The sequence below is a fragment of the Gouania willdenowi genome, chromosome 17 (assembly GCF_900634775.1).
Source record: "Gouania willdenowi chromosome 17, fGouWil2.1, whole genome shotgun sequence".
Taxonomy (NCBI): domain Eukaryota; kingdom Metazoa; phylum Chordata; class Actinopteri; order Blenniiformes; family Gobiesocidae; genus Gouania; species Gouania willdenowi.
Genome location: NC_041060.1, coordinates 24543353 through 24555779, shown reverse-complemented (window position 1 = coordinate 24555779; position 12427 = coordinate 24543353). Strand labels below are relative to the sequence as shown.

Genomic DNA, 12427 nt, shown 5'->3' with positions numbered 1-12427 from the left:
TTCAAACACCTGAAAACACACAATACTGCGCTCTGCTTACCTTTGCACCAACACACACACACACACACACACACAGCGATCCCAGCTTCAACTGGGACTGTCACACCAAACCCAGTCCCTTTATTTCTAAAGGAGCCGCTGTCTGAACCTGCTCATAGCCAACGTGTCGCAACGTGTCAACCACAGACAATGAAGCCTGCAGCACAACCACCACACCAGTCACACCAGCGTAGAGGCTCCAGTCCACAGCATTAACACTAGCACAGAGGCTTCAGTACTCACAGGTTCCCATTACCACAGCACACACCAGTCACACCTACAGAGGAATCCCAGTCCACTCAGGTTCCTATTAGAACACTTCAGAGCAAAGACAGGACTCTGCTGTGGAACCATTAAAACCAGTGTGTGAAAACATTCTAATCTCAATGGTTTTATTCATTTATCTACTATTTTCTGTTTTTACAGTTTACTTTAAAAAACACACAATCAACAGAGAAACTCAATATTAGACAAATTAGCTTACAGATGAGTTTAAAACAGACTAGTTTAGACTAGATTAGACTAGTTTAATCTAGATTAGATTAGACTAGTTTAGACTAGATTAGATTAGACTAGTTTAATCTAGATTAGATTAGACTAGTTTAATCTAGATTAGATTAGATTAATTTAATCTAGATTAGATTAGACAAGTTTAGATTTGATCAGTAGTTAGATTAGAACACATCAGATCAGACTAGACTAGTTTAGATTAGACGAGAATATATTAACCCAGATAAGATTGGATGATTAGATTAGATTAGACTCGAGTATTTAACATTAGGATGGATTATATTAGATTACACCTGACTTGGTCATTAGATAAGATAAAAACTAGTGTAGTCTGAGTCACTGGTTCTGACTGGAAAAAGAATGGATCACCAATTCCAGGTCAAGGGAGTGGTCTTGCCATAAGTGGAGGAGTTAAAGTGTTTCAGGATTTTGTTCAGGAGTGAGGGAAGGATGGAGCGGGAAATAACATTGTCTATAGATGTCTGCAGAGAGCTAATAAGAAGGCAAAGCCTACTGGTGGATCTACATTCCAACCCTCACCAATGATCATAAGCTTTGGGTATCGACCCAAAGAATTACATCATGAGCGCAAGTGGCTCAAATGAGTTTTCTCCTCAGGATGGCCTTAGGCTTTATAGATAGGGTCAGGATCTCACTCATCCAGGAGAGACTCAAGAGTAGAGTCGCTGCTCCTCCACGTCAAGAGAAAACAGCTGAGGTGGTTTGGGCATCTATCAAGGATGCCTAGTGGATGCCTCTCTCGGGACGTGTGTTGGCTATGTTCAGCTGGCTGGAGACCCCGAGGTGGACCTATAGGACATGCTGAGGGACTATTGCTCTAAGATGTTTTGGATCTAGGGATATTGCCTTGGCTGGATGTTTAATTATCGACGAGTCGAATAGTCTATAACACAAGCTTTTTTTTTAAAAGCCAGGCCAATTTAAGCACAAAATATTCAACAAGGGCAAAACAAATATTTGGTAATAATATTGAGTGCATTTAAAGCAAAACTAAGTAATGTTTTCACCTTAATAAATTCTTCTCGTAGTCCCTCTGAGGGTAATACAAGTGTTTATGGGGTGATTGGGGGGTCTTTCATCCCCCCCTGCTGTCTCTGGCCAGAAAACAGCACTTGCAACTTTCCTGCCTCCTACTCTGTGGCAAGACGTACTGCTTTACGGCAGCCCAATACAAACTAATGCTAGATTATGACCAGCACACGGTTGTGTACTATGTCACTTTTCTCAAACTTATATCATGGCAGAGCCAGAAAAAAAAGGCAGAGAAGACATTTGTCTGAGGAACGGAGCAAGTCCATGCAGTGACAGCTCAGCAGCAACACACAGCAATCACACACATTGTCGTCGCGGCAACAGGCACGCACACACACTCACAACCCTGCCCTCCATCAGGCAGCACACACACAAATATCCATCCATCCATCTATTTATTCATCTGGGCGACCGTGGCTCAGTGGTAGAGTGGGTTGTCCAGTGACCGAAGGGTTGGGGGCTCTAACCGAGTCATTGTCGTTGTGTCCTTGGGCAAAGCACTTTACCCACATTGCCTTGTATGAGTGAGTTTGAATTGTGCAAGTATGTTGGTGGTGGTCAGAGGGGCCGTAGACGCGAAATGGCAGCCATGTCTCTGTCAGTCTGTCCCAGGGCAGCTGTGGTGACATTGTAGCTTACCACCACTGGTATGACTGTGTGAGTGACTGGCGTGAATAAATAATGATTTCTGTAACGCGCTTTGAGTCTCCTTGAAGAAAGCGCTATATAAATCCAAGACATTATTAATATTATTATTATCCATTAATTTTCTGAGCCACTTTGTCAGCAAACAAACAAACACATTTCCACACTCCCTTCCCTATTACTCTTACATCATTCATTTATTTTACTTGTCTCTCTTCCTCATACTGTTCACATGGTGACATGGACTATATGTGTGAAACCACCCTTCGTGTCACTGTTGTATTAGGATTTTTCAGTGATCGGTTGCTACCGTCTTGGGAGAGCAAAGGTGGGCATGTAGCTGTGGGGAGGGGCAGGCGGTGGGGGTGCAGAGTGTTTACGACAGTGACATAACCAAAAAAAGACCTTTAGGGGGAGCGCGAAGCACAAGTTACATAGTTCTGCTTTAATAACATCTTAAAACATCTTCTGCGTACCATGCTATTAGTTAATACTACTGAGATGTGCAAAGTGTAAGAGAGATGAGCAGCTGAACATCAAGGTAACACTTTAAAAGAAGCAAATCACACTGAAAACCAACCAGTGACCACTGGAATCAATGTGTGTGTGGTTATTTAGTTTAAAGCACTGAACAATAAACAGCTGGACAATATACAGTTATGCAGGCGGAGCAGGCAGTAGCAACATAAAACAATAAACAATAAACTATGGACTTTGTACAAAAACCAACAAAATAAACATTATTCAAATTATTAATGAGTCATCAGAATTACTGTTTAGCTATCAATAACATTTTCAGGCCTCACATTTGGCAACCAGGTGATTAGACATGGAGATTGAGAAAGACATACAGTTGAAGTTGTGGATATATAAATATATATATATATAATAATTTTACATATTTATCATTAATAGTTAGGCTCACGTTAAGATTTAAAAACCTCCAATACGCTCACTTTTAATGTCACTCACTCACTCTCTCATGCCTTTTCACATGCGCGAACGAGCACACACATGCACAAGATCCTAAACCTGACCCAAACAAAGATGACATGCTAACGTTAGCTTGCTGAGCTGTGCTGCCTTTGCTAACGTCAGACGGGTGAACACACTGACATCCAGGTGCTTTTCTTTCATAATGTTCCACTTCAACCCAATTTAATTACAGTATGACAGCTTTGTGATGCACAGGATGCAACAAACTTTGTCTTTTTTATGGTAAAGCATTTACAGACAATAAGTTTTCTCTCTCTCGTCTCACTCACTGTCAGCAGCTCCATTGCATATATATTACATTTGCATTTAAAACGTGATGCATGATGCAATTTCTTTTAAATGCCGTAATAAATCACGAAAAAACGGATAGTGTTTTGGCAGCCGACTGGACACGTACATGCCAACATTCTAAGTGGAACTAATTGGTATCACCTCAGAGGAACAGGTGAAAGTAGCTGGAGATAGGACTGTCTTGGCTTCTTTGCTGAGGATCTTCCCTCTGCAACCCGGACAGATTAAGCAGCAACAAAAGAACAAACAGTTCAGATTGACCTTTGAATAGATTAGAGTAGATCAGACTACCATATATTAGATTAGACTAAGACATTAGATCAGATGTCAAAAAATATATAAATTGATTAATAGATATCCGATTAAATGAGTTTATATTGAATTAGCACGTATTAGAATAAATCGTATTAGATTAGATTCAATGTAAATGCTGTAGATTAGATTAGACAAATCACGTAGATAATGATCTATGAATTTATTTTCTGTAGAAGTCTCAGAGGCATGAGCTAAAGTGTCAAGTCGTGGACAGATCAATCCTGCCCTGGAGCTTTTTTTTTAAGGCGTTCAGAAACTTCACAGGGTTTGAATCAGGTGATTAAAAGAGATTAACATCATTACATTCATTAGATTCAACCGAACCACTGTGTTGTTCCCATCAGAGCAGAACAACTGTAAAAAGATCAGCAGTAAAAAAACATGTAGCTGACTCACCCCCTCCTCGGTGTTTGCCGGCCTGTTGAGGCTGTTGAACACGTGCACTGGGTCTTTATGATAAACCTTCAGGCAGGAGCGAGGTGTGATGTTTCTGGATGTAAACACGCACACACACACATACACACACACACACACACACACACACTGAATTAATTGAACTAGAACATATGTGAGAAGCTTGCATGCATAGATCATTTTCTACACCACACCGTGTTTAGACAATTAAACCAAACCAACGGCATGCAGAGGAAGTGCAGCGCAACCTGCGGGGTGTAGCAGTTCAACTGGTGATCATTATGGCTAGTGATACGTCACAGCAAAGGTTCAAGTTCAAGTTCAATTTACTTGCCATTTCCAAAAAAAAACATATTGGAAAATTTGTGGAAAAAAACACCAGTGTGCAGTGAAGAATGAATGCTGTCACTCAGTGTTTACATTGATCTGAATGTGCAAAATAATAATAATCTGTTATAATCATAAACAAGTCACGGGATAACATGATCACTAGTAAAAGCAACACCAACTGGTACAGTACTGGTTAAACCAACTGTACGGATCGATTATGTTTTGACGTAAAAATTGGGAGCCTCATGATTTTAGAAAAAGGAGGATTTAGTTAACCTGTTGGTGTATTGGTTAAATTGGTGATCATTATAACTTTTGACACATCAAGCCAGAAGGAAGGCTTTAATGCTGTCACTACAATTAATCTGGACCAAGTGTTTCTCACAGCACATTAAAGGGGGGCATCATGTAAAAATCACTTTTTTAAGCTTTACATCATGTTAGTGTGTTATTCCCTCTGAAAAACATACCTCCAGTGTTACTCAGATTGACCCACGCATTTTTGAGTAATCTTTAAATCTCCTGCTAGCAGTTATTTTCCTGGTGTTTTGCTCGAGGGGACGAGGCTCCACCTTGGGGACGAGGCTCCTCCCCCCTCCTATGTTCTCTTCCTTAGTTCAGCCCACAGCACCCACCTCTGCAGATTTATCTTTTAATTGACTTATTTAAAATACTTTTGTTTTGGAAAGAAGAAAACAGCCCTCTTTTACCATTAGTCAACAATGGTTGGAGTTTATCTTTGGAAGCGGCCCTAGTCCCAAAAAGATGAGCTATGTTTATTCCAGGCACTTTTTAGATGACTGCTTTAACACAAGAGCTTATTTGAAAGTGGATTAATAAGTACACTGACACTGTGTGTGTGTGTGTGTGTGTGTGTGCATTCCTCACTTTGATAATCTTTTTAATGTATTGTAGCGATGTAAAAATGTAGAAAGTATTTATTTTATTTTTAAAGTTTTTTTTTAATATTTGCTGTATTTTTCCCCCCAAAATTGGGTAGCATAGATATTTGAGTATGCTATAGAATGGTACTATGTGCCTGAAAAAAACATGATACCCTCCCTTTAAAAGGAAAATTAGATTACAGCTATGAATTTATATCTGCTTTATAACATCTGACCTTATAATCAACAAACAGTTACAAAATAACATGAACACTAGTTGAACTGCTACACCTGCTGGTTAGAGTGCTGCCTGTGATCAAAGTTAATCCTTTTTCTGGTGAAAAAGATAGAGCAAGACAAGGTTTCCTTGTGTTGTTTGTCTTCATCAGCTGAAGAAATGATTCTGTTATCATCTCCTTCCTGAAAGCTCAAACTTTTAGCGAATTGAAAACGTACATTTTCTTTCCTTTGGTGATTTTTGTTCCTCTTGTTTGTGTCCAACCCACCTTCGTTCAGATCATTTAGCCTCGGGTGTCTGTCAACCCTAGTTTAATCAGATATGAAATGACACCAAGGGGAATTACAGTAATTATCATCAGGCATGTCAGACGCCTGTTTACCATCAGGATCTTTAATTTCCCAGCTCTTACTGATAGAAACTGTCAGGAGTCAGGACCATAAATACTTGGATATTTCTCTGTACCTCACCATGAATCGATAAATGATTAAATAACTGAAGGAAGATGTGTTTAAAGCTCACAATTTCAGCTTTCTTTGGTCGTACTTAAACTCAAATCAAGGGAACGGTACAATTAAGGCAAGATTTTCTCAGAAAAAGGAAGACAAAGTCGAGACAAGAAATACAAGGCAAGACAAGACGATATAGGTAGAAATAAGACAATATTTTATAAGTTAAAAGAAGATAAGTCATGACAGTATAGTAAAGAAAAGGAAGACAAGTCAGGTCAAGACAAGACAAGCCAATATTACATAAGATCAAATAAGACACGACAAAACTATAGTCTCAGGTAAAGAATGCTGGAACAAAACAAGCCGACATAAGGTTGGGTAAAGAAAGGCAAAACCAGATCAGAGATGTGATCCTGAAGGACAATCAGATGTAGCCTGGAATCCATCCTAATCTCCAATGTTTAATACAGGCGATTAGTTTGGAAGCGCTCACAAGGCATTTGAGTTCTGGGGCGGGACAAGCACGCGCAGAGTAATCAATCAAACAAAGAGAGGATGTGACAACAATAGCGCGACAAGAGTAGATGTTAGTCCAGTTTAAAGCACAGCACAAACATCCTTCCTCATAATAAATAGTTTTAAAGCCTCTTCTTGTTGTGATTTCATTGATATATCCAGGTCTTTTAAAACAAAATAAATAAATAATAAAAACAGAGCAGAGCGCAGCACCGAGCGGTTTCTCTGTGACGGGCGCCATGTTTGTTTTGACAATGCTTGGCGATGAAGATATGATATTCTTTCTGTATGGCTCTGATTGGCTCGGTTTCTTTCAAAACGAGGAAGTGAGCAGGCATTACCACACCCACTTTCTTACAAAAAGTAAGAAAGTGGGTGTGGCTTATCGCCAGGCTCATTCAGATGTGGAGATGTCCAGATGTAGGTTTGAGAGTGGAATTGGGATTCAAACCAATCTCTTCTTTTTTCCTCTCTCTCTTCTAATAATAACTATCTTCCTGTCCAGTTGTTGATGGACCTGACTCAAACTCCACGTGTCCTCTGTTTTCATAAAACATTTGAGTAATTGAATCCTCGTCCTCACCTGACGTCCTCCAGGTTATAGTAGATGTTGCGGTTGATGTCTTTGATGCAGATGGCCATGTTGGGAGACTGCAGCTTCTTCATGGTGAGCTGATGAGGGAAGGCGGTAACAAAAAGAGCCCTGAGCGTGTCTACGCTGCTGACCGCTGACGGCATCAGGACCTGCTTTGTCTCCTCCAGGTACTGCAGGTACAGCACGCCTAACAAAAACCAACACACACACATACACAACCTCAGTCTGTGGCTCGGGAATACACAAAGTGTGACGCACACATACCAACAGCACTGAAATAACACTGTGTAGGGTCTTAATTGTGGGTACCTATGAGAGAAATCTTGTGTCTTCACAGAGATAGTCATGATTTGACTAGTGATCACGCTATCTTGGAAATGATTTCTCACATATTGAGCACGAGGACTAGTTGGTGTAATGGGTTGATTAGTAATCATTCAAATAGAGAGATAGTCATGTAACATGATGTTTACATGAAGACAGAGCATCAAAATAAGTCAATCTCTGATTGTTTGCGAATAATTTAAGGTTGTAGAAACATGTCAAAGTTAAGCAATAATAATAATAAGCGAATTAAGACTGCTCATAGTTTTGGTCTATTGCTGGAGGTCCAAAACTATTTTGTAGTTAATAAGTGCAAGATCAGCTCAAATGAATTTTTAGTGTGTGTGTGTGTGTGTGTGCATCTTACCCAATGTCCTCTCTCTGCTCTGTGTGGGCAGACTGGCTCTCGTTTTTGTTCCCCTGCTGAAGGAGTCGAATGTGGGCGGAGCTTTACTGTCCGACATGTTTTCGGAGGCCAAAAGCTTCAGATCTTCTGCTGAGGTCAGCGCATCGACACAACCTTCAGGGGGCGGAGGACTCTTAACCTGGTCAGAGGTCATTGGACGGGTGCAGAAACATGAGTTACAACTGGACGGCCTAAGAATAAAAATGGCTTCTTAATTCACTGAATACATTTCAAAATGCACTTGAGGTTTGGGTTCCCAGCTGTGGAAATGCCCAGTTCAAGCTGAGAAGGAAGAACAAAGTGAGGCCAAATAATTCAGAGGGGATTCACTGCAGGAATCCTGCAGCAACAAGTCCCAAACACACCAATTACAATGAAGCTTCTACTGGGAGCTTCGTCCGTGGGTTTCAGTCCAAAGACTTTAACCTCTAAAAAAAGACACTCACGACACTGATTTTAACAGTATTTCCAAATGTGTAAATGTCACGAACCAAAGACTGAAGCTTCTGAGTTGAGAAACTCTGCAGGCCGAGCCTTTCAGACATACTTCAAACTCATTTCGCCGAAGAACTGCGAGCCGCTAAGGCAGCTATGACAGAAATGTCGTGACATGAGGCGGATCACGGCGAAGCAGACAGGAAAAACAAGAACCAGAGTGAGAGATGGATAGGAATAAAACAAACAGAGAGAGAAAGAGAGACTAGCACTGATCATCACTGAGCTGTTTCCTTTTATTTCATGGATTTAACCTTTATTTAATCAGTAAAGCCTCGCTGAAATCCACTTTAAGAGTCATGTCCTGGTGACGACAGACAGTGGATAGTGATGTACAGAAAACATAAAGCAAAACCTCAAAGGATGAAAGACATGAATAAGCAACTTTTAGGCAAGTTAAAAGCTTAAATCATCCCCCAACCTTATTAATAAATGAGGCAGAGCATGTGCAGACAGGAGAGACTGATCAAGTCGGCAAACACGTGCGCACACATGCACAGAGTGGCAGGATAACAACAAACTGACAGAATGAATAGAATCTTGTAGTAAAGACAAAAAGACAGACAAAGGGACAGACTTACAGACACGGACTAATGGACAGATGGACAGGCAAAAAGACGGACAGAGAGAGAGAGTAAAGAGCGTGTGCGTGTGTGTGTGTGTGTGTGTGTGTGTGACTCTAATCAGGCGATGCTAAAAGCCTTCAATAAGTAAATACCATTTACCTAACCGCACGGTCTGGTAATGTTCATTCCAACGGCATGAAACACAAACACACACACACGAACGCACACAGGCACACGGACCCACCCGTTACACGTCCACTAAGTGTTTCTGACACGTAGAGCATCCCCACTTAAAGATGACAACATACGCTGTGAAGACTGCTAATTAGAGACCTGAGAGATGTTGACAGGCCGCAATTTCTTGCGTAGAGCCAATGCTCTGAGTAAGACCTTACTACATGTGATTGTATCATGCTGACAAACAATAGTTTCCCTTCTAATTCACAACTTCATTGAAATTCCGGATGCAGGGGCGTGCCATTTGTCCATGCTCATCACGAAATGATTACGGTAATTTTCAATTGCAAATTGTCCCAATCTTTGTGAAACCCTGCAATTTCTCAGATAATCTCACAGCATTCCTACAAAGTACATTGCATTTGTTTTTGTAATTAGTCACAAAGTCAGAGAGTTCAAGAAGTAAAGATCCTGGAAATACAAATAACTGTAACTTATGCTGCTCAGCTGTAGGGAAATGTCACTTTGGCTGGATAAAATCTTTTAAAGCTTCTTGTTTAAAAGGTTGCATATATAGCATACTGGTACATATACAGTATATACTGTAGATGTTTGTACACAAGTGTGCCAGGTCTACTCATGTTTACGTCAAATCGTGACTCTAATTGATGGAGCAGCCATTTACAGACACGTTAATACCAGGGATGTCCCGATACAACTTTTTCACTTCCGATATGAATTCAATATTGCAGACTTGAGCATTGGCCAATACCGATACCGATCCGATACAATATCAGCACGAATCATACATACTTATTACTTATTTTGTAGTGTGGAATGTTAAAAAAGGCTTGATCTAGTGATGTTACTCAAACAGAGAACAATAGTCAGCAACAGTAGGTATGAGAAAAACTGTCCCTTTTATTATTAATCAATTGGTTACATACAGTACATGTTAACCTTCAACATAATAACTACAGTATTATAGAATTGAATAAATATAATATATATCAGAGATGTTAGATGCAGTTCGATAAAATCCGTTATTCATTTTCTGGCTGATATCGGACCGATATCAATATTGGATCGGGACATTCCTAGTTGATACTTGGTCAGTGTTTAGCTTTAACTCTACCTTCTTTATTTGATGTTCCTTTTTAAAAGTTGTCGAAGCTTTTCTCTGCATTCAATTTGACATACTTTTTTATTGTTTACCAAGAACAACACAATGATGCGTTGGAGCTCAGTTGGAACCACAGCCTGCAGTCAGTTGGATTATTTACTCTGTGAACAAGCAGCTGGTGTCTCTGTACGACACTGGCCAGCAAGGGTGCGAGGAGATTCTTGTGATTCCCAGGAAGAAAATTCCTCTGAAGAGGTGTGTGACAACACTGTTGTGTCACTCCCAGTCCAGATTGTGTCGAGGACCAGTGACTGAGAACCTGTGGCTGCTTCACAAGGACTGATGAACATCATTACTAGACTTAACCTGTGCTCTGATGAAAACAGTTCTCTGCTTAATGACAGTCACTCACTGTTTTGTTGTTAAAGCAAATTTCACACTTTGTAGTGTTTTTTTTTTTTAAATGCATAAGGAATTCTGACAGTTTTATTTAAATTTATACTGACTTATCAACGATAGCCCATGTCTGATTCTGTCAGTACCTTCTGACTGACCAGAGATAGTTTGGATGAAGTGATTGACACTATTATATACAACACAAAGGAAAGAGAAGATCCTGTATGATAAGGATGTTTGACACACAAACACAGGCACACATGCACACGCACACAGATATACACAGTGGCACGATAAAAACAAACTGACAGAATGAATAGAATCATGGATTAAAGAAAAAAAGACAGACAAAGAGACAGATATACAGACAAGACAGAAAGACAGACATCAGAGCTCAGACGGAGAGAGAAAGTAAGAGAGCATGCAAAACAGAGAGATACTGACAGACAGACACAAACAGACAGATGGAGAAAGACAGACACACACACACACACACACACACACCGATGGATAGACATAGTGATACACAGACAGAGACAGAGATAGACAGACATACATACGGAAACATAGACAGACATGCTAGTGGGTAGGGCCTAACCCCTCTGCCCTTTAACCTCTCCCCAGAGGAGAGGTGCTTCGCAGCACTGACACAGTAGGGTCAGTAATATCCTACCTGTGGGCGGAGCTACTGGACATGTCCGTCCCCTGTTTCCTCTCCTTGTGGAAACTCTAATCCTTCTGACCGCACAGAGAAACTTTTTCTGTGGTAGCGACAGCTTTATAAAACTCCTCTGCTCCCTCCAGCTCCGCCTCAGTAAACACCACTGGTTCTACTGGTCTGACTGGTGGAGCTGCTTCACACCACAGCGTTCCAGTTCGAGAGGCGGGCTTAGACCACCACACTCACAACCTGTGCCAACCACCTGCTATAACATGATAACAACCTGCTATAAGATAATAACCGCCAACCATTTATTTATAATAACCTGCCATCACATTACATCTGCTATAAATAACCACCCATTACATCATAACCACCACCTGTGTGGAAAACAACGTGGGACAAGGCATACACTTAAATCCAGGAAATGTCATACACACAAAAATATTTATCCAAGCATATTTCCTTTGAACATCCAAATTAGTGTGGATTGGAGCACACATGTGCTCCTTCTCTGTCCACGCCCCCATCTAACTATGCAAATCATCAAAATGAGACCGGCACCGGGATTCTTCTTAAGAGTATCAGAAAACTACAAAGAGGATATTTAAGACTATGACTCATGATTACATGTCATTTCAGTGTACTATTTCAGACAATGAGAAATGAGAGCTGTGTCTCTGATGACAACAGATCTGGCAGTTTCCCAGCATCACCACTAAGTGTCTCCAAAAGCATTGATAGCTGTAGAATTGTGGCTTTTTGTGCATGAGTACCCTTTGTACATGACGCCCCAGGTCACTAATGATAAGACAAGGTGAGGCAAAACAGGACAAAACAGGATGTGAGAAGACAAAAATAAAACTTGACAAAAGTGACAAGATAAGAAAAGATGACGTAACAAGACACATCAACATGTCAGTAAACCTCACTTCCATTCCAGGCTCCTCATGCTGTCCCAGGATAATGGCTGCATGCTGAGGATACTTCTGCCTCAGGTG

At 40.6% G+C, this 12427-nt stretch overlaps 1 protein-coding gene across 3 annotated transcripts in view; it reads right to left on the bottom strand.

The window, feature by feature from the left end:
* The window catches only part of LOC114478706 (sickle tail protein-like), a 33915-nt gene extending 22335 nt beyond the window's left edge, over positions 1 to 11580 (bottom strand). For 2 of the 3 annotated variants that reach the window (XM_028471865.1, XM_028471867.1), the window contains exons 1-4: positions 11439 to 11580; positions 7970 to 8147; positions 7267 to 7465; positions 4246 to 4339 (exon numbers count right to left, since the gene is read on the bottom strand). In XM_028471865.1, coding sequence (XP_028327666.1) covers positions 4246 to 4339; positions 7267 to 7465; positions 7970 to 8066 — 390 coding nt within the window. In that variant the 5' untranslated portion in view covers positions 8067 to 8147; positions 11439 to 11580. Of the gene's footprint in view, positions 1 to 40; positions 106 to 4245; positions 4340 to 7266; positions 7466 to 7969; positions 8148 to 11438 lie in introns of those variants that run through there. The other variant, XM_028471866.1, reaches the window with a different exon arrangement.
* Positions 11581 to 12427: the final 847 nt, after the last annotated feature.